Source organism: Phodopus roborovskii, unplaced genomic scaffold (genome assembly GCF_943737965.1).
Source record: "Phodopus roborovskii unplaced genomic scaffold, PHOROB, whole genome shotgun sequence".
Lineage (NCBI taxonomy): Eukaryota > Metazoa > Chordata > Mammalia > Rodentia > Cricetidae > Phodopus > Phodopus roborovskii.
This window is the reverse complement of record NW_026126407.1, coordinates 25059130-25087095: the sequence shown is the minus strand read 5'-3', so window position 1 is coordinate 25087095 and position 27966 is coordinate 25059130. Positions and strand designations below refer to the sequence as shown.

General features: G+C 47.4%; 1 protein-coding gene across 1 annotated transcript in view; it reads left to right on the top strand.

Moving 5' to 3' along the window:
- The window catches only part of Slc36a1 (solute carrier family 36 member 1), a 37889-nt gene extending 13349 nt beyond the window's left edge, over window positions 1–24540 (top strand). The window contains exons 2-11 of the mRNA XM_051180647.1: window positions 234–378; window positions 6066–6156; window positions 6620–6708; window positions 7516–7611; window positions 9244–9328; window positions 10579–10797; window positions 12748–12846; window positions 13803–13969; window positions 16009–16178; window positions 20765–24540. Of these exons, the coding sequence (XP_051036604.1) occupies window positions 239–378; window positions 6066–6156; window positions 6620–6708; window positions 7516–7611; window positions 9244–9328; window positions 10579–10797; window positions 12748–12846; window positions 13803–13969; window positions 16009–16178; window positions 20765–21036 (1428 nt within the window). The 5' untranslated portion in view covers window positions 234–238 and the 3' untranslated portion in view covers window positions 21037–24540. The remainder of the gene's footprint in view (window positions 1–233; window positions 379–6065; window positions 6157–6619; window positions 6709–7515; window positions 7612–9243; window positions 9329–10578; window positions 10798–12747; window positions 12847–13802; window positions 13970–16008; window positions 16179–20764) is intronic.
- Window positions 24541–27966: the final 3426 nt, after the last annotated feature.

Sequence of the window (27966 nt, the reverse complement as noted above, 5' to 3'; positions counted from 1 at the left end):
TGTGGGAAGGTGGGGAGGCAGAGGCCAAGCAGTCCCAGTCTGTCCTGTGGACTTCGTGCTTCTTGCGTTCTCCTGGGTTGGCACTAGGCACTCTAGTCAGACTCACTCCATAGTGTATCTGTCACTGGGAGCAGCTGTGACAATGGCTACCTCTGTGTCTGAGCCCACCACCCCACACTTGGAGATGAAAGCCACAGTTTCTGGAGATCTTAGCACTGCCTCTGTCCCCGCAGCTACCATGTCCACGCAGAGACTTCGGAATGAAGACTATCATGACTACAGTTCCACTGACGTGAGCCCTGAAGAGAGCCCCTCTGAAGGCCTTGGCAACTTCTCTTCTGGCTCCTACCAACGCTTAGGGGAGAACAATAGCACTACGTGAGTACTTGAGACCTCCTGCCTGGGAGTGGACTTTCCTGTCCCCCAGTCTCCCTTGGAGCAGTTTGTGCCTCCATCTTCCCACTTTACATACCCTGTCTGACAGAAGAAAGCATGCTGTCTACGGGCAGGCCAGCAAGGGGCTTTGCCTCTCCCTAGTCCAAAAGGCTGGTGGCCAGGAAGAACTTTGACTTGAAAGCCTTTGGGGGTGGATAATCTCTGGGGCTAGAACCAAGTGTCAGATACCTCCTGGTCCCATTAGTGCCTCCTTGGCAGAGCCTCCTGGGACTTCTGTCCCATCACTAGGCTGAAGAAGTGGAGGGAGAGAGTGGCAACTGTATTTAAAAGCCCTCCAGAGTTGGTAGGGAAGAGAGATCCACTTTGCATTCCTTAAGGAGGCTGCTGTCTTGAATCCTGGAAGCTGAACCTGTCTCATCTTCGGCCCTCTTCGGTCCCCAGTTTCTCCTGATATAAAGACCAGTTGAGAAGCCCCCCTGGGAAACTGAGCTGGCTGTATGACATTTACTCCTTGAACTGCAAACATTAGAGGGAGGGGTTCTTTTCTGATTTTCCCAGCATGCCCCTTGCCTTTTTCAAGGTCCCAGGACCCTGTCCTTGGCAGCCCTGTCATTTATCCCGAATCTCAGCTGTCACCCTTTCTGTGGGTTGGATGTGAATTACTGAGGGCTGCATTGTGCCTTAGTGTCTTAGTATAATGCTACACACCTCCATTCTCTATGACTGCTCGAAGGGGCTGTGGAAGTTGTGGGGACATGCCCTCTTCCTGCTCTCTCTCCTGGAAGAGACATTTTCCCCTGTGAATTGAGGTGGGCATGGAAAAAGGTCTGTTCACATGACTGGCTCCTTGTCACTGCTGACACAAGGATTCTGGCTTTTAGCTTGTCTCCCAAACAACATACTGCTATAGATCCCTGATTTATTTGCAAGTTAGCTGGTGGAAAAGGTTGCTTAAGGTGCTGCTGGTGGCAGCCAGGACCTCCTTCCTTTCTTCCCTCTGACCTCATTTGCCCTATCAATGTCTCCCAGGGAGAAGGAAATCCCTTCAGGGGTTGTGAAATACTTCTTCCAATCATCAACTTGTTTGCACAGTGCTTTCTGTGCACACTCTAAATTTTCACTTTTACAGAGACATCCTCTGAAACACAAGACCAGCTGGCTGGGTTTTCCAGGTCAAGGATGCATGCCTGGGCTGTCCTCAAGGTTGCTTTTATCACTTTCTCTGGTTTCTTGGAGATCAAGCCAAGCAGATAATTCCCTCATTTGGCTTGTGCTTGGACATTTTCTAAGGTACTGAGGCAAGTACTCATTTGGGTCTTAGAGTATTGGTCACTCCAGCCTGGGGACAAGATCTACCCAGGCATTTATTCAGGAAACATACCAGGTGGGCCAAGGCTTATTGTGGGCCCTTGTTTACCTCTCCTAGGTAGTGTGAGGGACTTGATTTGAAGCCTTTACACTTCCTTGTTTTCTGCTTTATTAAGGAGCAAAGTACCTTGGAAGAGCTGCTTAACCACATCCGACTCTTCTAGAAGTTAAAAGACCAGTTAAAAGCCCAAAATAATGAGTGCAATAACATAGAGACCTTAGGCATATCTGTGACAAGAGTGTTCGGATTTCCCCTGGTGCCATGGAGTTGTTGACAGCACTGACGGCAGCCTCTGATAATGCTGTAGGATGGATTACACACAGTAGGACAGTTACACACAGTAGGACACATTTTCATTTTGTTGCCTTGTTGAGACCTCAGCGGCGCTTCCCCAGGCCAGCAGGTTGAGATACCAGCTAACAACTACCTCTTGGTCTTTGTTGACTTGGAACGGCCATTTGCCAAAGTATGGTCTGCAGAGCTTTTGGGGTCCCAAGACTGTTTCCCTTCCTAAAAGTGCTAAGAAGTTATTTGCCTTTCATTCTGCTCACAAGTGTTCGAGGATGCAGGAACTGTGTGTGTGTCTGCAGCTTCCTCCCCCTCCCCCTCATCCCCACACATGTACATTACCTAGTCACATGTGAGTAAGGAAAAGATCAGCTTTATTTAAGATTACCCTTGACAAGGGTTGTAGCTCAGGTGGCAGAGTGCTTGCCTGGCATGTACTATGCCCTAGGTCTCATTCCCAGCAACACATAAACTAAGTGTGGTTGCACTTGGGAGTTGGAGGCCAGAGGATCAAGGTCATCCTGGATGATACAGGGAGTTCAAGGCCAGTCTGGGATGCACGAGACCCTGTCTCCAATAACCAAAAAGGTTCTTGATGAGATAGTGAAATTATTCAAATTATTCATTCTTATTAAATTGTACCCCTTAGCATGGATCTCTTAGTAGTCGCTATTAAAAAAAAAAAGAAAAAAAAAAAAAAAAAAAAAAAAAAAAAACCCAAATACCAGAGTGTGAGTATTGCCAGTTTCCAACTGAACTAACTTTAGTTTTTGTTTCTTTTTATAAAAATAGATACAGTTTATTTTACTAGAAAGAACAACAACCAGCTAACTAGGTTTTTCAAACCCTAATGATCCTAATATTTAGGATTTGAAAATGAAAGAAATGAACCCATTAACTCAAGAAAAACCATCAACAATGTTTTTGTGACTCACATGCAATTTGAGCATTCAAGTAAAATTGGAAAAACAAACAAACAAGCAGAACAAGCACTGTGCTCTCAGAAATGCTTTCCCGTGAGGTCATTTGACGTAATGAAAGAGGTTAGAATTTGGAACCTCCACATATGTTAGGGAAAGGTCCCTGCAGACAGCTGCAAGGGACCATGGGAGGTTCAGAGTCCACATTGCAGCTAACTGATAAGGAACCCTTGCATTTCATTTTGGAAGAATGTCAGAGAAGAATTGCCATAGTTGAAGAGGCAGATAAAATGTCCCTTTTTTCCCCAGCTACATGTCTAGGGAGAACACACTTTCTCATAGACTTTCACCAAAGCAACACATACAGCTTGAATGTTGAGACAGAAACCCAGCTGTCTCCTGTTAGATGAGACATTTAGAAGATATTTTAAACAGCGATGGGGGAGGTGGTGCTGGAGCGCAGGCTCAGTAGTTAAGATTATTTGTTACCCTTGTAGAGGATCTGAGTTCTGGTCCCAGCACCCACACTGGGCAGCTCCTGACTATCTAAACTCCAACTTTAGGGGATCCCATACCCTCTTCTGGCCTTTGAGGACACTCATATGCGCATGAGTGTGAGTATGTGTGTATGCTCACACACATTCACATAAATAAAAATATTTAAAAATGAGTGGTTGGAGATCTAGATGGTTGCTGCCCCTCCAGGGGACCCTGGTTTGATACTTAGCACCCACTTGGTGGCTCAACTGTCCATAACTCCAGTCCCGGGAAATCCGACTCTCCCTTCTGGCTTGTGAGGTCACAACACTTATGTGGTTCACAGACATGCATGCAGGCAAAACACCCATACACATAAACTAAAAAATTAATTCCAATATTTAACTTTAATCATTAAACTGTTAGTATGTATTAGACTTACTATTATTTTAAATTAAAAATTTTAGAATTGGAGCTCTAGTAATGTAACGTATCTGCAGATAGAACCTACATAAGCAAAGATATCAAGGGTTCTCAATTCATCAGAGAATAAAAGAGGACCTGGGATCAGAAAAAAAAAAAAAAAAAAAAGCCTAAAAGCTACTTTCAGCACAAAAGAAAGAAAACCAGAGGGGCCTGGTAGGCCCCTCCCCTCCCCTTCTATCTTGGAAGCTAATTCACCCTGTGGCTAGAATGCCACAGCCTTGGAGGTGATGCTATGATACCCACCTGTGCTGAGGGGACATCATCTTGGGCAATTTTGATCCTTGGCCTAGAATCCTGCTGTTTCTGAACTGAAGGGACTTCACCTGCCCTGGTCCCGCTACTCAACTGTTCAGGTGAGATAAGAGTTCCCAGAATGGAAGGAATGGCCACGCCAAGTGACAAACAGCTGAGTCGGGCCGGGAAGCCTCGCACAGAGGCATTTGGGAAGGCTTCATGGTGGAGGGAGGGTGTGGTACAGACTTACCTTTGCACTTAAGTGGGTTAAACAGGCCTGTTATCTCCTGGCTACTGGCTGCTGATAATGAGGTTGGACCCTTGCAGGACTCTGGGCTGTGGCCCTAGAGCACAGGGGCCAGGCACATCTCTCCTGGGAGTCAAGGGCCATTTCTTGGTGTTCCATCCTGCTGATGCCAGAATGGCAGGTAGATCAGATGACCTTTCTGATAGACTTGAGGGAATGACCTTTGTGAGTAGCAACTGCTGTTGGCCATTGTTTTCTGTCAAATTCAGATTTGTGTGCAAGTATCCGTTTTGAGAGGGGTCTTGAGGGCTGTTTGTGCAAAAGGACTTTTATGTCCAGGGCAAGCCTTGAGTGACCGAAGGCACCACACTTGAGCTGTTTCCTACTCTGTCGTGGGGAACAAAAGGCAAAGAAAGGCCACAACTGGCACACTCCTGTGCAGTCTGGGATGGATTGGTCTTCCCTACAGAGGGGGAGACTCCTGATTGACCTCATGTGGTCCTTGTTCCTCATTAGGGTCTGCAGCCTCCCCTCTCCTGTGGCAGTTACCCCCACACAACACACACACTCACACACTTCACCTTCCGGCCTCAGCTCTCTGCCCTCCACTCACATGCCTCAATCCCCCCTGGTTCTAACCTCATCCCTTCATCTCTTGTTTCCCTTGAGACATTACATATCTCTAGAGGCTGATTTTCATATCTGACTCCTCCATATCCACAGAAGTATTTGTTGAGTGAAAAAAAAAAAAATGAATGAGAACACACGAGAAGCTTTGTATAAGTCATAAAACAATGGGGCAGTCTGTACAAATTTAGAGGGACCTCTGCCCTTAAGGCACAGGGGCCCACTGAAGAGGGTTCCTCTAGTCCTGGACCCACAGTAACAGTTGGCCTCTATTTCTTCACACACAAAGTCCAATAGGAAATTTTTGTTGTTTTGAGACAGGGTCTCTCTACTTAGTCCTGGCTGTCCTGGAACTTATGTAGATCAGGACTGGCCTTGAACTCACAGAGATTTCCCTGCCTCTGCCTCCCAAGTGCCGTCATGCCTGGCCTAGTAGGAATGTTGAGTCCCTTGGTATTGTGGAGGGGTTGGACTTTATTTATTTATTGTTTGTTCCTTTTTTGTTTTTAAGACAGAGATTCACTGTATAGTCCTGGCTGGCCTGGAACTGGCTGTGTGGATCAGGCTAACCTTGAACTTTTGAAGACCCGCCTGTCCCCACCTCCTAGGTGCTGGGATTAAATGTTGTCACCAGTTCAGCCAGCTTGTACTCTACTTTTTGGTTACCCCCATTTTCCCACACTGAGGTCTACCCTTCATAGTTATACCTTGTCATCCTCTGTGGCATTTTGGGAGTCATCCGTGGTCAAATCCAGCCCTGAATACAGCCAGAAAAGATGGAATGCTTAGAAAGAGCCTCCATTATCTCTCTGAACCAGCTTCTAAGAGGCAAGGGCTCAGGGAGGCCTGCTCCTTGGAGGCCTGCTCCTTGGAGAAGTCAGTCCCTCATCTATGAAAAAAAATATCACAAGATTGGGAGATCAGATAAGACAATGTGATTAGGCTCTTTATGTTGGGGCCATGCAGAGAAGCATTGACCTGCATTGTAACTAACACTTACCACTTGGCCTTCTTACCACAGATGGTTGCAGACCTTGATCCACCTGCTAAAAGGCAACATTGGCACCGGACTCCTGGGGCTGCCACTGGCAGTGAGAAATGCAGGCCTCTTGGTAAGGGTTTTAGACATTCATGCATCGAAAGCTGTGTATTAGGGCTCTCTGGATGCCAGGCCCTTCCTAGGCTCAGAGCCTGGCTCACCGGCTTTAGCTAACAGCCCTGCCCTCCCTTTGACTCACCACACACAGTCTGCTTGCCCAGCACCATGGTTTCAGAGATGCTGGCCATCCAAGTGCTGACCTTGCCGATTGCCCTCAGGATAAACTTCCCTCCTGCATCCCAGAGCCCCTGCCAGGAACTTCTGCCCTGTGGATCCACTGTCCACAAGATTAACTGCCTGGGCCAGGGCTGAGGACACATGCAGATCAAGTCTCCTGGATAATCTCTCCCTCCTGCAGGCCAGAGATCTGTCCCCAGAAATGCCTTAATAGCATTTTATCATCTGCACATGTAGTCTCCTTTGGGCTCCTAATTCTGTCTGCTTCTCTTTCTTTTGTCTGTAACCTCCATCCCTAGTTGGGTCCTCTTAGCCTGCTGGTGATTGGCATCGTGGCCGTGCACTGCATGGGTATCCTGGTGAAGTGTGCTCATCACTTGTCCCGCAGGTGAGAGCCCCGGGCCACTTCCTGGGGGGCAGAGATTGCCAGCATGGTCCTTCATCAGCCTGAAAGTGGGTTGTACAGCTCATCTGGGTTCATCACCTAGCTGGGGATAGCTGCTGTCCCTGTGGTGTTGCTTTCCCTGCTTATTACTGTTTTTAAATTTTTTCCCCTCGGGCTTATCTGTTAAATTTACATATGTCCAAAGGGCAGAGACCACATTTGAATTTTTGTGCATGTTAGTTTATTGCATTGAAATACCTCTCCCAGATGCTTGTGGATTGTGTTGAGGATTCCATGCCATTTACTTAATACCTGTGACCCAGGGGTTGGAAGAGGGCTCATTTGGTAAAATGCTTACTGTGTAGACATGGGCATTTGAGTTGAGTAACCCAGTAACCATGTTAAAAACCAAAAAGAAGCTGGGTGCAGAAGTGAGCTCCTGCAGTAGCTGCACTGGAGAGGCAGAGACAAGAAGTTCCTGAGGCTTCCTGGACAGCCATTCTAATAGTGGACAAGCTCTGGGTTCAGGAAGAGGCCCTGTCTCAAAAAGTAAAATGGCAGAGAGCGATTGGGAAAGACACCCAGCATCCACATCTGGCCTTCGTGTATGTGTGTGTGTGTGTGTACCTGTACACACATGAACATGTATGCATGTGCATACACATATGTGTATGTCCCCCCAAGTGGTCCTTGCAAGGCTCAAAGGTCCCCTAGGGTAACAGGTGGAGAACTGGCCCGTGACTCAGTGTCTCCCTTTGTTACTGTCTAACCTTACTCTCTGCTTTTCCTGTATCCCACCCCCACCCCCAGAATAAACAAACCCTTTTTGGACTATGGGGACACAGTGATGTACGGACTAGAATGCAGCCCCACAGCCTGGGTCCGGAGCCACTCCCATTGGGGAAGGTAACTGACTTTCCTGATCCTCTTGGCCACAGCTGCCAACATGGGGACCAGAGACATGGGGGGGGGTAGTGTCAGGAGTGGAGGGTAGTGTTGGGGTTAGCTTGACAAATGGTAGGCCAGAGCCCAGCCTTCTTTGGGCCTCAGTTTCCTCATCCTTAATACATGGGGCCTGACCTGAAGGACCTCCGAAGGCTGTGAGTGCTCTGAATTGTTCAACAGATGTATTTTATGTTGTCTTTCATAAGTGGCACAAAAATGGTTCTAGCTTAGGAAAGGGGCTTCCCTGATAGATTATGTTGCCCCTGCCCTGCAGGGGCTTGTGGCTTTTGCAGGGTGACAGAGGCATGGGAAGGGAAGAGAAGTCAGGAACAAGACAAGAGGTCAGCAATGGAGCGTGGATAACTGGCCTAAGGATGGAGCCTGGCTGTGTGGGATGAAGGGCGTAGGTAGGTGAGGGCAGTGTGCAGAGCAGGTGTGGAGCTTTGGGGAATTTCTCCTGACTTTTCAGGTGACTGGAGGGAAACAACCCACTTTTTGTTCCTGTCTAGAAGTAGAGAATTCAGATGGCCAAGGGCCTGAATACTACTTTGGTTTTAGTAAAGAGGGCGCTTGCTGTCCTTATAGATCCACCCTGTGCTATGCCTTTCTCCTTCCCTCTCTCCTCCCTTCCTTCACTCTCTTTCTTCTTTGGCAAAATCATCTGTTGAGCAGCAGCCAGGTTGCTGAATGTCCACTAGAGTTTGCCAGTTATTCCTTCTTTTCCTCTGTTCTCCCACCCACCCTTCCTTATCCTCATAGGAAGAAAATTGTTTGCACTTGGCAAGAGGACACAGTTTGAAAAAATAGAATTAAATACTGGCCATAGTCCAGTTGCCTGGGGGTACCCTTCTGGTTCTTCTGGAACTTTCTGTATACAAATAGACATGCCATGTTCTTACATCCCCCCCCCCTTTTTTTTTTTTTTTTTTTTTTTTTTTTTTTTTTTTTTGGCAAGTGGTTCTTCTTGCATGTGCTATTTGGTAACTTGCTTTTTTTTTTTTTTTTTTTTTTTTTTTTTCCTTTGATGCCTTGGGTAGTTTCCTCCAGAGGTGGTTCCAGATCTGACCCATTCTTTCTAACTGCTGTGCTATATATGTTGCATTAAGAAGGGTCTGTAGCCTTGTTCATCTCACTGGAGTTTCAGATTGTCACCAGCTGTGGCCATGGTGTTTCAGCCCCAAGGACAGCTCTGGCACAGCTGTTTCTGTGTATTTACCTACAACGAGATCAGTTCTTGGGTCCCAGTTGTAGGAGGAGGCTGAGTAGGGCCTGCTTCCTGCCCTTTCCTGCCAAGGGCCCCCTGTAGCTTTAGGAAGGAAGATAAGTTCAGTGGATGGGCAGGAGAGGGCCAGGGGCCAGGCTGTGCTCTGGCGATGTCCTGAGCTCATGCGTTAAGACAAGAGCCAGGGAAAGGGCTTGCAGAGTGTAGATAGCCCTTCCACACACACCCCCAAAGTCTGTGCTGGTGACATCGGCATACTGTGTCCTCTTACCACAGCCTGTCCTTATCGCCTGTCACCTGCTGCTCAAGTGGTGATCTCCCAGGAAACCTTCGGATTTGATGGTCTTTGTACTCCTCTGTCCTCTCTGCAGGCACATCGTGGACTTTTTCCTCATTGTCACTCAGCTGGGATTCTGCTGCGTCTACTTTGTGTTTCTGGCTGACAATTTTAAACAGGTAGAGTTCTTCTGAAAAACAGAGAAGGGTGAGAACCAAGTGGAGATTTTGTTCAAGGCTCTCCCCCAAGCCAAAATGGTTTGGGTTTGAACCTTGGGTATTTGATTCTCCTCTGAAAACCTGTGGTGTAAAGAGACCTTGACTCGCCTTGCCTGTGTTGCCATCAGCTGGCTCAAGGTCCTTTGACTCTACTTGGCGGACATCATCCCTACATATGGAGAAGCTCTTCAAGGGCTGGTTTTAGGGAGCTTTTGTAATCCCTGGCAGCAGGCTGGAGGAAGCTGCGGTGGACGGCGCCCTCTAGCGTTACTCCCGTGGAAGCCTTTCGAAGTGGACCTTTATCTGTAGAGTGTGCTGCTCTGTTGAGGCTGCTCGGCCCTTGACAGAAGCCGATGTGGTCCTAAATCCTTGGTCCTAAAGGCTGTGTTAATAGAGTTAGGGTCAGAGCCTGTGCCTTAGCTCTCTAATAAGCTAAGGGAAGCCACATGTCCTGAATAAGTCAATTAAGGGAATAGAATTGAAAATGAAGAGCAGACAAAGACTTGTTCATTATGGCCTCACTGGGAAGAAGGATCTGTGGATCCCCACCAAGTGCATCTTCAGGGTCCTGACAGGAGATTAAGGCTTAAATAGAGGGAAAGAGATAATTATAATTAAGTAGCCCTGGTCAAGGTGTGGCCCTGTGGTCACTGGCCCACCATTGTCCCTGCTCCAGTCTCTCCTGCAAGGTGGTTTGACAGGTTGTCTGTCGGTACTGTGTGGAATCCCATTCCTTTTCCAGGAGACTGGTTTCCCACCTGGCTGGCACCAGGGCCCCTCCTGTTCTCAGCATAAGATTCCTGGGGGAATTCCAGTTGCCTAGGGTTCCAGAGTCCAGAGAGCCAGAAAGAAGGACGCAAGTGTTTCCTTAGAGTGTCCGCCTTCACTTCAGGCATGCCAGTTATAGCTGCACCAGGGCCTGCAGGCTTTCCCCTCTGCTTCCTGGACACCAGCAGGAATGCGTAGGATCAAAACCGGAAGAACTGACCATGGAATGCCCCTCATCTGTCTCCCACACCCTTCTGTCTTTTATGAAACATGATCAAACCCAACGCAGATGCTTGCAGCAAGAAAGACTCCCAGGAAGGTTCCTCAGCCATAGGTGCCTACATAAGTTCACACACCTGATCTGTGTGTCTGTCAGGACCCTCTCCAGCCGGATACCCATGGGCTCTGTCGCCAAGGGCTTTCCTCCTTTCTTCTCTTTCCAGGTGATAGAGGCAGCCAACGGGACCACCAACAACTGCCAAAGCAATGAGACTGTGGTCCTGATGCCCACCATGGACTCTCGACTCTACATGCTCTCCTTCCTTCCCTTCCTGGTGCTGCTGTCTTTCATCAGGAACCTGCGCGTGCTGTCCATCTTCTCCCTGCTGGCCAACATCAGCATGCTGGTCAGCCTGATCACCATCTACCAGTTCATCGTCCAGGTACAATCCCAGGCCCCTCCCCATCCCGTGGAATATGAGAAATCGAATGGAGTGGTCACACACTACTTACATGCCACATATTAAAATTAGATGTTGCAGTTTCCTGGGGAGGTGGGAACAAATGTTCACCCCAGATAGGCCTCCAGTGACAGGCCAAAGAAATTATCCCACCTAGGTCTTTCAAGCTATATGTTTTATGGCATTTTTCTTGAGCTTTTATGCTACTGGTATTGTAGAGTTGAGCTTGTGTTTATAATTTGCAAGCTTCCTTGTCTAGGGAACTGTCTCCTTCACTGGTTGGGTTGTAGATCAGTATCCTCAGCACCAGTCACTCAGCTGATGGAATGATGGCTGTGCTGTCCACCTGTTTCAGTCACACAGCACCCACAGCACCCAGTGAACTGTGAAACTCCGTACTCACAGCTCCCTCTGATTGGCAGATAAACCCGGTAGCTGTCAGTCACTAATCCATGGGTAGCACTTGTTTCCAGTATCTTTTCTTCTGCAACTCAGAAGTAATTACTAGGTGATCTTGTGCTCAGGTCTCATTTTAGAGCAGAGATACCCATTTATATATATCCTGCATACTCAAATGCTTCTCTTTTTTTTTTTTAGTCAAATTTTAAAAATTAAAATTATACATATATGTGTACATGTGTACACCCTTAGCTTTGGCTTCGGTGTTTTAAAAAATCATTTTGCTACCTTTTCCTTGTGCTTCTTGGTAGGTTTAAAGTGCTCGGTCTAATTGATTAAAAAAATAAGCTGTGGGAGGAAGAGACTAGTCTAGAAATCATGTCTTCCAGCTTTATCTCTGTGGATGTTTGCATAGCTACATTATGATTATTATATAACTTTGGGGTTGGAGTTGTTTTTTTTTTGTTTGTTTGTTTGTTTGGTTGGTTGGTTGGTTGGGTTTTTTTAGACCAGGTAGCCCAGGCTGGCCTCAAGCTCACTCACTATATATTGTAGGTTTACCTTGAACTTCTGACCTTCCTGCCTCAGCCTCCTGGCTATAATGCAATAAATATTTCCTCAATATTATTTCATAGTCAGTTTTTTATGTTCTCCTTTACCGTCTCACATACAGAGTCCAAACTGACTTCGAATTCCTGATCCTCTGCCTCAGCCTCCTACTGAAGTGCTGGCTTCACAGGCATGCACTCCACATCTGCCTCTGGCTTCACAGGCATGCACCCCCCCCACATCTGCCTCTGGCTTCACAGGCATGCACCCCCATGTCTGCCTCTGGCTTCACAGGCATGCACCCCCCCCATATCTGCCTCTGGCTTCACAGGCATGCACCCCACATCTGCCACTGGCTTCACAGGCATGCACCCCATGTCTGCGTCTGGCTTCACAGGCATGCACCCCCCCCATGTCTGCCTCTGGCTTCACAGGCATGCACCCCCATGTCTGCCTCTGGCTTCACAGGCATGCACCCCCCCCATATCTGCCTCTGGCTTCACAGGCATGCACCCCCCATGTCTGCCTCTGGTTCACAGGCATGCACCCCACATATCTGCCTTTACCTTTTACTTTTTGCATAGTGTATAATACTCTGTGATGTGTTTGACATGTGGTTAACTGATCTCTTCTTTTGGAGTATTGAAGATGGTTTTCCATTTCTTTGCTAAGTAGCTTTGCTCGGTTCTTCTGTCTCTTGAGTTTCTTTTTTTCATATCAAATGTCTAGGGATGGGATCACCTATGGGAAGAATGGGGCTTATGCAGGCATCAGCATGTGAGTGGCTGTGGTTTGGGGGCAGATCTTTATCCAAAGCAGGTAGGGGCTTCCCAACCTGAAGGCAGAGGAAGGGTGGCTGTCCCAGCTTGATTGTGAGTTAGTGTCTTTCTTTCTTTTGAAATCTTGGATGGAGGAGGAGTGGTTCAACTTGTGATTCAAAGCCTGAATCTCTGAATAGCCCTTGGCTTTGTTCATCTTTTTCAGGGGATCCCAGACCCTGGCCACCTCCCCTTGGTGGCTCCATGGAAGACCTATCCTCTGTTCTTTGGCACGGCAGTTTTTGCTTTTGAAGGCATCGGTGTGGTAAGAGGGGTACTGTGGATTGGGCCTGAGTGCTCTCCAGCATCCTAGTGTCCCACTGTCTGCTTTAGTGCTTAGGAAACCCCGCTGGAAATCATCTCTTGAGCTGGATATGGTGGCATGTGCCCATTACCACAGCACTTGGGAGGTGGGGACAGGGAGGATCAGGAGTTTAAGGCATCACTGGCTACATAGGTAGTTGGACACCGGTCAGGTACAGGAGAACCCCCCCCCCCCCGACGAAAAAATTAAACACAGGAAGCCAATGCTTAGAAAAAAATGGCTGGAGGCTGCAGTCTCAAGACAAGTGTCAGAGTCTTGCTGGGGGCCACACTGCTGTGAGACAAAGGGCACCCCCAGCCTCTGACTTCTCCCCTCCCCTCACTCCTGGTTAGACAGTGGGTTCTGAAGCCCTTTGTATGCCTGAGAGTGTAGCTGCTGATAGAGTAATGACTTCACTGTGTACTGAAGCAGAGTATAGTTGGGAGTCTGGCAAGAAAGATTCTATTTTCTTCTAAGATGCTCTGTGTGTGTTTCCATGTGCATGTATGTGTTCATGTGTGCATGCATATGTGTGCATGTGTGTACATGTGTATGCACTTTTGTGTTTGGAGGCCAGAAGTCAATATCAAATGTCTCCCTCTGGCACTGTTCACTTTTGGACATGACATCTCTCACTGAACCTAGAAGTTTCTGCTTCAGCTAAACTGATGTCTGGTCAGTGAGGTCCATTGGTCAGCCTGTCCTCCCACCCCACCCCACCTCTATCAGGTACTGGGGTTACGGATTCATGCCACCATACCTGGAATTTTTTCTGGGTTCTGGATGGCTGAACTCAGGTTCTCATGTGTGCACTGACAATGCTACTTTTGTGCTGTGTCCACTTTTCTTTCTTCTTTTCCCCTTATTTTATTTATTTATTTACTTATTTATTTATTTATTTATTTATTTATTTGTAGGTTCTACCCCTTGAGAACAAAATGAAGGACTCACAGAAGTTTCCAATTATCCTGTACTCTGGGATGGCCCTTGTCACTGTACTCTATATCAGCCTGGGGAGCCTGGGGTACCTGCAATTTGGAGATGCTATTAAAGGCAGCATCACACTTAACCTGCCCAATTGCTGGTATGTATGGGGAGGGGAGAGGGAGATTGGAAACTTCCAGGAGGTGATAGGTCAGAATGTCCCTTTTTCTTATCACTTGGCTACCCTGAGCTTGTGATTTCTACAGCAGCTTGTACCGAATTCATGTGTGAATCATCTTTTTGTTAAGGCATTTTCCTGGGAAATACTGAGCCTGGAAGGCCCGAGTATCCACTCTGTACCTAAAGTCATTCCAGACGCTTGTGGAGGAGAACAGGCCTGTCTGGGCAGTCACAGGCATGCTGTGCAAGTGGGAACATCTCACTGTGGACTGCTGGCTATTGGGAGTCCTTCCTTGACTGTCTCTCCTAGGTGGGCATGCTATAGGGAATGCTGAGACCCGCAGAAGTGCCTAGATGTCCCAGAGCATGCACTAAGCTGTCTCTGCTTGGAAGTTGAAAACCTTATTGTAGAGAGCAGCTGTTTTGTGCACAGTCAGAAACAGCCAGGCTCCTAGAGCAGTCTTTCCATCCAGCCTATTTTAGGGCACTCTGAGCGGTGAGCACAAATAGAGAAAATGCTGGCTCAGTGGGTCAGGGTGTAGCACAGGATTCTTAGCCAGCAGGCATCTGAGGATTTAGTTCACTGCACTTCCAACCAAGTAGACTGCTGTCCAGAGCGATTTCAGTCCTTCCGTCTGGACTGAATGTACCTTCAAAGGCTGGGTGGGACTGTGTCCCTGTCCCCAAGGGCTGACTAGCTCAGGAACACCTGACACAGCAGCCCATTCCATCTGACCCCAGTGAGCAGCTGTCTTCCCTCAGATGCCCAACTCAGCTGCACTCAGCTCACCCTATGCTTCTGTACAGGTGCATTTACCTGGATGTCCCTGCAGGGAGCGCTCCTGACTCCAGATTTAGCAGCTCCCTGGTGGGCTCAGGGTCTTAACTCAGAGCACCACCAGATAGCTGAGTTGTTTCCTGTCCCTCAAAGAGTTTTTCTTATCTATACTTAGCAAATGAGACTTTTTACCCACACTTGTCTTTTCTGGGATGTTCTTACAGCTTAAGAACTCATGTAGGTGTTTAGTTCAACTACAGCGATGACCTGTTCTCATTACAAACATAAGACATTAAAGTTAATCCCAAGGGTGGCCAGTGCCTTTCACTGCCATATGCACAAATCTTGATGAAGGTGGAGTTCTGCTGAAGGAAGACAGAGTGGCACTTCCTGTGTGTGCTGAGTCAGGTTAGAAAGCACTGTCCTCGGGGGTGGAAAATTGGAGTACCACATGTCATGTCTGGCATGCTAGGGAGTTTCAGAGATCCATGATAAAAGGCATCCCTGTTGGGATGGGGAGGGGCCTGTGTTGCTTTCCAGTCCCCTCACTGCAACCGATTCTAAGATACCCTGAATTGCATGGGAAGAGCAGAATAGGCTTGTTTGAGTCTAATAGTTGTTTTTGAAAGGTATTTGCTCCTGTGTACAGGGCAAAGATTTCAGACATACAGGAGTACAGACATCCTTTTACCACACCATGGGGACAGTCTCTACATTCATACTGTGTCAATCGGAGGTGTGTGAGTGTGGGTGTGTATGTGGAGGAGGGGGGGTCTTTCTTTGTTTTCTTTTTCTTTCTTCTCCTTCTCCTCCTCCTTCTTTTTGTAGTTGTCACATAGCCCAGGCTTGTCTGAAACTCAGTATATAGCAGAAGCTGACCTTGAATTCTTGGTCCCCCTGCTTCATTCTCCAGAGTGCTAGGGTTGTGATGTACCTGGCTTACCCCCTCGTTGTGAAGAGCTACGTGGGGGCACTGTGACTTGTCTAGCCAATTATCTGTGAATTAACATTTCATTTTTGTAGTATTTGCTTATGTAAAAGCTATGGAGGACTGTTTTTGTGTGTGTGTTTTTTGCATTTTGCATTTGCATTTTGTGTGTGTGTTTGTGTGGGGGAGGGTGAGGAGAGAGAAAAGCAGGCCTAAAACTTCAGAGGCTGAAGGCCATGTGAGTTATCTCCAGGGTGCAGGGGTGGCCCTGGCCTCTGTCCATCAGCTTGCTAAGACCACCTGCTCTCTGCAGGTTGTACCAGTCTGTGAAGCTGCTGTACTCCATAGGCATCTTCTTCACATATGCTCTCCAGTTCTACGTTGCAGCTGAGATCATCATCCCGGTCATTGTGTCCCGAGTGCCTGAGCGTTTTAAGCTAATAGTGGACCTTTGTGTGCGCACTGTGATGGTCTGCATAACATGTGAGTAGAAGAGATTATTTCTGCATTTATTTAAAGCAGCTGTTCTCAACCTGTGGGTCATGACCCCCACAGGGGTCACATATCATATACCTTGTGTGTCTGATGTTTGCATTATGATTCATAGAAATAGCAACATTACAGTTAGGAAGTAGCAACAAAATAATTTTACAGTTGGAGTCGCCACAACATGAAGAACTTTATTAAAGGGCCACAGCATTAGAAAAGTTGAGAACCACTGACTTAAAGCCTCGAGGACATTTGAATTGTTTCCATTGAGAGCCTGGCACACAGCCATACTGCTGGAGTTGAAGGCCTGAAGGACAGTAGTTTATAGATGAGGTCTAAAATACAATAGAGAACAAAGACACACTGTTATTGTCCCAACCTAAATGGGCAATGATCTGAAAGCCACTCAGAGTGCTGGGGATGTAGCTCAGTGTGTAGTGTGCTTACAGAGAATACGTGAAGCCTCAGGCTTCCATCCTCACTCAGCACTGCGTCAGCTGGGTGTGGTGCACACCTGCAAGCCCAACACTGGGGAGGTAGAGGTAGGAGGATCAGGGGTTGGAGGTCAGCCTGGGATATATGAAACCCTGTTTCAATAGATGATAGACAGGCAGACAGAAGGCTGGGTAGATGACAGATAAATGGATAGATGGCTGACTTGCTGGATAGGTGGATGGATGGATGGATAGACAGATAACTGGATAAAAAGGTAGATGAATAGATAAATGGATGGATGGATGAACTGATGGTTGGATAGATGGATAGCCACTTCAACCACATCCATAGTGAGTAGTGAAAACTTTAATAGAAGCACTGTTACTATTCCATCTAAAATAGATAAATATCTAAAAGGCACTGCAGAGGCTTGGAGTTACAAGTCAGTTGGTAGAGTGCTTGCCTAGTGTGCGTGAAGCCCTGGGTTCAACCCTTGCACCATATATACTGGGTATGGTGGTACAAAGTCCCTGCACTAAGATGATGAGGCAGGAGGGTCAAGAGTTCAAAGCTAACCTAGAATACACAAGCCCTTGTCTCTCTCAGTCGATCAATAGCTAGCCACTTTACCTTGTCTGTAATGAGGACTTAATAGTATGTGTTTGTAGTTTAAAAAAAGCTGTCCGTCTTGAGCTGGGGAGATTATTTTACCTCTGTTTTTTTGTTTTTAATTCCCTTTTTCTCTATCCTGAGTCAAGGGTTATGAGTTAAACATTAAAGTCAGAAGATCACCTTATGTTCTGTTTGTTGAAAGCGAGGCCAATTTTTAAAAATTAACTTTTCCTCACTGCCTCTGTGAGTTAAACCAGGGACTCCCTAACCAACTGGTCCTTAATTTCTGATTTGGTTTCCAGGAGATAGCAGTTTGCCAAATTGGGCTTCTGTGTTAGTTTTATTGTTTTGGGGTAAGTGCCTCATTGCTTATTATATTAAAACTTCCCTGAAAATGTCCTTAAATTATTTAATCCTAGCCTGCACTTTTGGAATTAAGATGGGTCTATATGATTTTTCCTTCCCCCTCAGGTGCATCCATATGCATATACAAATATGTATGTATATGTATACATACATATTTGTATATTGAAATGGAGTTGAATGTCTTCTTGTTTTACTTACTATTATATGCATGTATGATGGCAGGATCTATGTTGAGATCAGAGGACAACTTGTGGTGTTAAATGACCTAGAACCTCTGATCTTACTACCTCAACCTCCCAGGTGCTGGGATTACTGGTGCGGCCCACCACACTTGACTCATTGTTTCCCTGCAAGGTCAGTGGGTAGAAGACCATCCTTCTTGGCATCTATGTAGAAAGAACTCTCTAGAACTCAGGAGGTGACCTTGATCCTTCCGCTTAACCTTGAGCAGCTCTCCTAAGGATGTCTTATAAACTGAGTCTGGTCCTCATGGATCCCCCAGCCCTTTGTAGAACTCATAGCTTGAGAAGTAGGCTTGTCCTTCTACCCTCTGGCAGACTCTAGCCCCTCTCCTGGTAGAAACAGCCCATGAGACAGATAAGCTAGGGAGGGTCTGGAGCAACCACACAAGCTGCATTTTGATCTCACCCTCTGCAGCAGCTCCCGGTGCACACTAGGCTGTATGTCCTCCAAGAACAGATTAGCTCAAATGTTGAGGTGACTGCTTCTGTGTGTGCATAGTGTCTTGTCTCATCAGCTCTGAGGGCCTGCTTCTTCAATCTAAAGGGTTTTGGAAGAGACAAATATATATATATTGTTCAAATAACTTGTCTTCCCAATAAGGACCCTACAGAAAAAGTAGGTCTGTCTCTGCATAATGTCCCAAAGCGTAGGACCTGCTTCCTGACAGGATTAGTCCTACCCCGTCCTGCAGGAAGTGATAGTCAGTGGCTCCAGACCTCAGTCTTAGATTCTCTTCAGTTTTTCTGCTTTGATTTTCCTGGCTCAATCTGGGCCTCACTCTCCTTTGTACTGAAGGACATTCACAGGGCTGGGCTGTGTTTGATCTCTGAGAGCATATTCTGCTCTCCCATCCCCTGTGATCTGTTCTGGTTCATTGTCCTATGAAAGGAGACAGCCCCTTCATCTCTGCCAGCTCCATAGCTTTTCCTGGCTTCCCTGGAGACTTTGAAGTAATTGTGGGAGGCGAAGAGGCTTCTCGGTAGCACTAATTCAAATGTACTTGTGTGGGTTCATTTTGTTCTTCTCTGTTTATTCAGTTCTTGTGGCAAAGTTGATTGGTGAGTCACTTTCCATTTTATGTGACTGTTTTCAATTATATCTGCACACTTTATTGGTGGCCTGTTTTTATTGCTGTCTCTAATGTTTTCTTTACATTTCCTCCCTTTCCTCAACTTATAAATCCAAGAAAAATAGGGAGATGCCATCCCAACCTCTTATTTTATTTTGATTGTATGTGTATGGATGTTTACCATATATATGCCTGATGCCTGGGCATCAACGCTCCTAGAACTGGAGTTATGAACACCATGTGGGTGCTGGAAATCAAACCCAGGTCCTCTGGAATAGCGGCCAACTCTTAACCACTGAACCTTCTCTCCAGTTCCCAGACTTCTTTTTTTTTTTTTTTTTTTTTTTTTAATGGATTTTATTTTTAAGGTACAATGCCCACGAGGGTCAGAAAAGGGCATTGGGTTTCCTAGATCTGGATCTGGAGTTATAGGCAGTTGTGAGCTGCCTGATATGGGTGGTGGGAGCTGAACTTGGGTCCTCTGCAAGAGCAGTAAGTACTCTTAGCTGCTAAACCACCTTTCCAGCCTCTGTAGCATCATACAGTTTTGGTTTTTGAGACAGGGTTTCTCTGTGTATTCCTGACTGCCCTAGAACTCACTCTGTAGAACAGGTGGCCTTGAACTCACAGAGATCCACCTGTCTCTGCCACCTGAGTACTGGGATTAAAGGTGTGTGTGCCGCCACTGCTGAATACTTTGACTTTTTTTTTCCTTTCTTTTTTAAAGTTTCATTTCACTGTAGAGATCTCTCTTTTGGCTCTCACCTGGTTAGGTTTATTCCAAGGTTGTTTGCTTGTTTGTCACTTAAGCTCTCTTAAGTTCTTGATGTGAGTGACCCCCTTTGGTCACTGTTTGTTAGTTGGGGTTAGTCTGGTGCTGGGGCTGAGAGATGAGACAGGGCACTCCAAGAGCCTATACCCCTAGCCACACTCCCTCACCCTTCCTGGACTCAATTCCCTGCCTTGCTTATGTTTCCACCCTGCAACTCAGAGCAGGTACTATGAGGCTGACAGAGGCAAAGGGAGACTCAGACCCCAGACCCCTGAGAGGGCAAGCAGTTCAGTCCAGGATTGGGTACAGCAGCTCCGGCAGTGCCCTGTGGTAGGAGCAATCTACTGTGTGTCCCTCCAGCTCTCATCTACTGCAAGGCTCATGGGATGTCACCAGCTGTCTCTTGAGCCCAGTTTTGGCTTGCAGAACCAGTTCAAAATATACACTGTGCACTGTCTCAAGACCGACGTGGCTGGTTGATATGGTGGGCTTTCCCTAGAAGGGGATCTTCAGGCAGAACCACTCCCCCACTCCCGCCCCCCTCCACCCCCCCCCCATGAAAGCACTCGATGAAGTTATCATGGTGTCTTCTGGAAGAGGAAGTGTTGGGAATGTATATTCCTTCCTCTTTGGCACTTGACTGATTGTATGTGTAGCTCCATCAGTGTAAGGAAGTGAGTGGTTCCTCAGGAAGGCCCACCCGCTGTTCTCCACCCCACCTCCACCCTCCCCTTTGGGAGAGATTCAATAGAAGACCAGCTGAGAGAGCAGTACACAACTGTAATTCCAGCGTTGGGGGAGGGGAGGGAAGGCAAGGCTGAGACAGGAAGATCTCCAGTTCAGTGGCAGCCTAGGATACATACTAAAGCAATCATGACATAGTAACTTGTAATGGTGCTGTCATGAGCCAGGAGACCATAGTAATTCTACATCTCCGATCACATATTGCCCAGAGATTGGACTATAAATAGCATCCTGATTTCCTTTAAGCTCTGTATTCCAAATGTGGTCCCAGGCTGAATTTCCTGGCCAGTGAGCATAGTCTCAGGCATTCTTGACCAAAGATGTCCCCTCTCTCTGCAGGTGTTCTGGCCATCCTCATCCCACGCCTGGACCTGGTCATCTCCCTGGTGGGCTCCATGAGCAGCAGCGCCCTGGCCCTCATCATCCCGCCCCTGCTGGAGGTGATCACCTTCTATGGGGAGGGCTTGAGCCCCCTGGCCATCACCAAGGATGCCCTTATCAGCATCCTAGGCTTCCTGGGCTTCGTGGTGGGGACCTACGAGTCTCTGTGTGAGCTGATCCAGCCAAGCCATGGTGACACCTCTACCAATTCCACCAGTGCCTTCATATAAGGATCTGGGTGTGTTCCCTGCACCTGCCCAGCCCCACCCTTGTGTGTCTCCCAGTAGTGTCCCCTCAGCCTCAGGTATGGTTCAGCCTCTGGAGAAAGGCTGGGTTGCTGCCTGGGCACTCCTCCATCTGGCATTGGACCCTTAGGTACCTTGGGCTAGGTGAGACCGAGTTGTGGGGGAGGGTGGGGAGCAGACACTCCACTTGTGGTGGTGCAGTCTCTGCTTTCCTTCATCATGCCCCCCTCCCCCAGCACTGGCCTTCCTCACCTGACCTGCCACACCTAAACTATTCCCATCGCACAGCTCACTTTATTTACTAGGTAGTGTCCTGCTCCTGACCTTTGCCCCTTCCCAGGGCCAAGGCCAGATTAAATAAGCGGGGACTCTGACGTTTTATAAAGCCAGGCCTCTTTCTCATCGGGCTCCCAAATGCTGTGTACCTCACTCTCCCACCCAGCTGAGTCCAGAGAGGCTTCTGGATTTCCCGACCCACAGGCCACACCACCTCTTCTCTCATTTCCTCTGTGTAGGTCATAATACTGCCCTCCTGATTCCTTTAGCTCTTAAAGATAATGAGATGCTGCCCAGATTGGAGGTATTTATAATTTATTGAAGCTTAGGTTTTGGGATCTGACTTCAGACCTGGCATCATGGTGGACCACTTCTCCCCCAGCAGCTTGCACATGGCTTCTCCTGCCACAAAGAAACCTGATCCAGGGGACCATGGATGTCCTTCACCCTCTTGGCTGAGTGGCCTAGGGGCCATTCTTTTTGTTTGTTTTGTCTTGTTTTTTTGTTTTTTGAGACACAGTCTCATGTCACCAAAGTTGGCTTTGAACTTTTCTATGTCAAGGGTGACCTTGAACTCTTAGTCCTCATGCCTCTGCCTCAGGTATTGAGATTGCTATCTTGAGCCGCCACACCCAGTTGGCTCAGAGACCTTAAACAGATCATGTGAGCATACACCCCCCCCCATAGGAGATCCATGCATGTGTGGACTTCCATTTATGAGACTGTATCCATATGGGCATTCGGAAGTACTTGTGGTGTGCTGGCTGAGGACAGAGGTGTGGGTTCTAACTTAGACACAACACACAAGGGTCATTGTTTACAGTTCCTGGGAGAGAGCAGAAGTCCTGCCTTGCCCCAGGCTGCCTCTGTATCTTGGGCTTCCAAGGAACCACTAAACACTAACTGTGACCTATCTCCACCCTGCATCATGCCTCCTGTAGAATCACATGGCTTCTAGATCAGTCTCCTCAGGGTGGGCCTTTGAGGCAGCTAAGAAAGTCTGTAGCTTGCCACTGCTCCCCTGTTGGTGTAAGAAGGATTTTCAAAGGGCAGTCAATAGCTCCCCATACCTGAGTTGTGTGTGTGACTGCACACATATGTGTGTATGCACACGTGCATACATGGCAGAGTGGTTCATGTGTCCTCCATCCTGGTTACCAGGCTCTCACCTAGAGACAGGATTTGCCTTGAACCTTGGTTTATAGAGAAAGGAGCAAGAATTTAACAGGGTCTTGCTTTTGTGTTTGACAGAAGCTAGAAGGGCTATGGCCCTAGCTTGCAGCCAAGCCCTTTCCTGCTGTTCTGTCCAAAGTCTGCCGAGTAACTTCCAGGTCAAAGGATGGGAAGTGTGGCCTCTGGCTTACAACAGCAACAACTGTGGATGTCCAAGCAGTGATGCTAGGAGAAGGCACTGCTGTCTTGCAGGTCCTTAGCCCCTAGGAAAGCAGTGCTTTTTTACCCTTTCTGCTCATTAGCATCTCCAAGGGTGCTTATATGGCCAGGTGCCAGCCAGCTGGGCTTCACACATGCCTTGCTTTGGGAAGTCTCCAGCTGGAAAATGCCCAAAGTAGGTTCTGATACTGACCTGCTATTTCTGGGCTTGGGTTCTAGCAACCAGCTGTGGGTCAGGCTCTCTCCTAGAAGCCACCTGAACATGGATGGATTCCTGGTTGGAGGGACATTGTATTCAGAACCGTTAGAGGCACCCCTATCCAGGTGGCTTTGGAAGTCAAGACCCAACGCACAAGGCCAGCTGTCTTTTCAGGGTCCTGGCATGAGACCATGTGGAGTGCCTTCTTTAGTATTGGGCTAGTGGAAGCTTCCTTGGTGTGACCTCTTGCTGTGCTCCCAAGACACTGGCAGTTTGGTGGCTTGACTCTTTCAGGAAGACCAGGACCTTTTTGGATGGACACCAGGCAGCTGCTAAGCAAGTAGTCCCAGGCTGTGCAGCACACAGCCTAAGGGCTCACATGAACCTTCCCTCAGGGTCCTCCCAGCCTCTTCTGCCATCAGGTGGGAGCCAGGTGGCACCTGGTGAGAAAACACTCAGAACAGTAAGGCTTTGTGAAGAGGAAGCCTGCATCCAGATGCCCTAAGGGCAGACAGGCTGCCTGGTCCTTGCCTATACCCGAAGTTCAGAGACCCTGTTATCCCAGACTTGAATGTGAGTACTTGCTGGGAAGATGTGATCCAGCCTATGTAGCTCACCCTGCCCTTACTAGTGGCATCATTTGTAATGTGCTGCTGTCTGGGTCAGGAGAGGTGAGGGTTAGCTTAGCCCCACCCACCTTGCCTCCCTAGCCACCCCTATGGAAGGTGCTCACCTTTGGAAGTCATGGGTTTAGTGTGATCAGTTGTCTGAAGGCAGATCCCAGAGCTTGTCCTTAGGCTTTCTCATCCTCAGATTTCTCCCTCTCTTCAGTGTCATGTCTTTGGATCCTTCCAGGAAGTACAGAGCTTTGATCATGTTTACAGCATTCTCCGTCCTCTGTATACACCGAGGGCGCTGGACATGGGTTTGCTTTCTCTACTGGCCAGCCCCAGCCACCACTCCCACTGGGACACTGAGACTTGCTTGAGACCTGCTACAGGAACCAGACAGAGTGGTGGGACATGGTAATCAGCAGGGTGGCGCCAAGCCGACTTTAGAATTTCATTTTCTAAAGTACATTACAAATCAGAGGCCATTAGGGGAAAGCAAGCCGTCTGGCTTGTCTTTGAAATTGTGGTCAATACTTGAAGGCACTTTAGTCCTGCTGGTTACGCCAGCTTCCGCCTGATTGGTTCCTTCCTTTTCTGTGTACCCGGAGTCATTCCTGGTCAGGGACATTAAACTGTCCCCACAGGCAGATATCAGAAAAAAGAAGTGAGCAATGGGCTATAAGGTGCATGGTGTTTGTCCTTTGATTTAAATCAAGGTGATGTTGAAGAAACTGTTTTCTTTCTCTCTTTTTAATGAAAAATAAGATTCCATGTCTGTGTTGTAAACTGTCAGTGAACGTTCGAATCAAGGAACAAGAGAACTGCCGTACAGAGTCTTGAGAGCTAGACAGCACTGTGTGTCACGCGCCTCCTCAGATGCGATTTCAGTAGGGCGATCGTACATATGTGGGTCATGTCAGAACGTCTAGGTCTCAGTTGGGTTGAACACATGGATCTTGATGTGTTAAATTTCCTCTTCAATAAATGAATTTTATTTTTTATTTTTGAGAAGTTGCAATCTGTGTCTTTGTTTTTACACTTCAAAAAACAAACAAACAACAACAAAAACATCACTCAGGATAGGACAGCCTGTTGAAAGGAGAGGGGGTCTGAGAAAGGGACCAAGGATTTTATTTTTTTCTGTTAAACAATCCCACCTCCCTAAACCACCTTAGCATTCCTCTGAAATCCTTGATAGGCATTTCCAATGCCTTCTGGATGTACCAGTGGGTAGTTTTAGGTGTCAGCTTGTTTTTTGGGTCAAATAAAAGCCTAGGTGTTTGCAAATGTTAACATCTGTAGCAGTTGACTAGGTACAGATTACCCTCCATAGTGTGTGGACAGTTTCATCTCGCCTGAAAGCTCTTGAACTGTGGCTTCCTGAGGAGCAATTGATTCTGTCTCTACACCATGGTGCCATCTTCTGATCTTCCATGCTTGACTGAGGCCAGCTCGGCCTGGGAATTTTACTCCTGCCAGCCACAGCCAGGCCAGCTCTCTGAAATCTGTTTTTATGCATGTACAGATTTATGCACACGAAGAGTTTGCTTACACTAACTGAGATGGCTACAAACTCACCGTTGCATCTGTGTTTGTCACTGATACTGCCTGTCTGGTGCATGGTCGTGCATGCCCACACATATACTGAGTCAAGCCAAAGGCTTAAAGACTCAGTCTTTGCAGACCTGCAGCTGGCACAGGGAACTGCAACACCGTGGCTTTTGGTGCCAGAATTCAAGCACTTCTCAAGGTGCTGCCTCTTTGCAGGGGGAGGAGTGAGAGGGGGTGTTGTGAGGGATGGGAATATCATAAAAGAAAATGAAAGGTTTAGAAAATATTTCTGAAAATATTGAGGGAAGCCAGAACACTTGTTTACATGATCCACATCAAGGTGTCATTCATGCCTAATGACTGTAATCCCACCCCCAGATCTCCAGGTCCCTTAGGGTAAACCCATTGCTCTGATAGAGACATACATCTGGGTGACCGTGGACTGACCCTGGTTTTCTAGGTAGACACTCCCCCTTTGTGGATGTTCTTGGAGACTGGGAATCTTGAATGGCGCATTTCCATAGATGATGGCCATTAGTCTCCCTCACCTTTCTGAAAAAAAAAAATTGGATTGTAATCTATATTTAGAAATATTTGACTGTTTTTTGGTGTACAGCTTGATGAGTTGAGACCATCTCAATAAAAATATAAAACATTGCCTTGGTCTTAAGTGTTTATTTATTTATTTGGTGGAGGTGTGTGTGCACGCGCACAAGCACGTGCGCGCGCCCACCTAGATGTTGGGTATCCTGCTTACTCTCTGGAGATAGGATTTCTCACTGAACCTGGAGCTAGACTGCAGCCAGCCAGACCCAGGGTTCCTCATATTTTTGCCCCTATGACACTAGGGTTAAAAGTGTGTGCATGACTACTTCATGTTTTTATTTGGGTTCTGGGGATCTGAACTCAGGTCCTCATGCTTGTGCAACAGACATTCTTACCCACTGAGCCATTCCCCCAGATCCAGCATTTTGTAACCATCCCCCTCCCCATAACAGTCTGCCCTTGACCTTGGAACGAAGGTGTGTGTCTATGAGAACTATACAAACCTGCCTTTTCAATGGTCAAGGTAGAATAATGTGTAATGTGTATAGGCTTTTTCTTTTCTATATAGCATTTTTTTTAGTACTAAGAACCAGTGAAAGAAACTTCTGGCAATATACCCTCTGCAAACAGAAACATCCAGAGGTTTTAAAAACTTACTCAAGGTCCACATTTTCTAACTAGCCAGGTCTCTCACCTCATGCCGCCAACCCCAGACCCATAGCACCTGTCTCTTGCTTTCATCCTTTCTCATCTGCCCTTCAGTGTGCACAGAGAAGCCCCCACCCCCAGACCCACTGGGTACTGAGGACACCCACACTGCTCTGACCCTGGTCTGCTCTGTTCATACACCCTCCTTTGTCCTCCTTTGTCATCTATGAAACCATCCCTGCTGTCTGCATTCTCAGACCCTAGTCCTCCACATTGCTTGCTCCTGACCTAATTGGCTGCTCAACCTGGGGCTCAACTCTTAACACCCAGAACAGATGGCTGCTTGTCCCTGGAATCTTCCCTGGCTAGTTTGGTGGGAATTTTTGGCTCCTTCCTCGGCTATGTGCTGCTGTCTGGTTAGTCTTATGCTTACCTGTGCTAGGGAGATGTGGCTCCATCAACCTTTCATGGTCTGTAGGTAATTCAGCTGCAGATTCAAGCAATTCAGCATAGCAAATACTTGGAAAAATTACACTTAATTTTGAGCATGTACAGATTTTTGTGCTTTGTCTCACCTGTATGACCTTAGATATGAGAAACAATCTGGAGAAAATATGCAGTATGTAGGAAGATCTGTGTAAGTTACAGGCAAGCAAAACACTGTTTTGTACAGTTACTGAAGCTTCCAGAGTCTGGTATCCGTGGCGAGCCCTAGAATCAATGCCCCGTGACTAATGAGGGTCTCTGCACTTTGCCCCTTGCCTAGCTCCTAAGCTGCAGAGAGCATTGGCTGAAACTGCCTTCCATCCTCATTGTATGCCCTAGGGGCAAGCCTGTTCCTGAATTGGTTGGGGACTCCATGCATGGACAGGTAAATTACCTTTGTTATGCTTTTAATTTCACATTAATATCACCAAGCAGTTTCTCCTTGGCTGGACCTTGGAGGCTTATTGGAGAATTTGAGAAAATATTAGACTTGTCTTTGCTGAGCTGGGTCCAAGAGGACATTCCTGCATCTCAGGAGACAGGCCAGGCTTTCAATCAGCAGCACCAAGTCAGGGTCCCAACACGTTGGCACCTTGTAACCTCTCTATGTCCTGCAGTGACAAAGACTGTCCTTTGGCACTGAAGCAGCTGTGGGCGCAAGCAGCTTGATGGGAGGATTGGAATATATGTATGTATGTATGTATGTATGTATGTATGTATGTATGTATGTATACACACACACACACACACACACACAGTTTTACATGTCAATCCCAGTTCCCAAACCCTCCCGTCCTTCCCTGTTCGCTCCACCAACCCCCATCCCATCCCCTTTCTGCTCCCCAGGGTGAAACCTTCCATGGGGAGTCTTCAAAATCTGTCATATCATGTATCTAGGCTGAGAGAATATTCCTCTATGTGGAATGGGCTCCCAAAGTCCATTCTTATACTGATCTGCTACCAGATGTCCCACAGACTGCCCAGTCCTCCCAAATAACACCATATTCAGGGAATCTGGGTCTGTCCTATGCTGGTTTTCCAGCTATCAGACTTGAGTCCATGAGCTCACCCCTTGTTCAGGCCAGCAGTTTCTCTAGGGGGAGAATTGGTTCTTAAGGCCAGAGAGCCCTCTGGTGGCCAATCTGGGGAGGTGCACAAAGAATGGGAGGAGTTTGGGTGTTTGGGTTAGGAGGTGACATCTGTGAG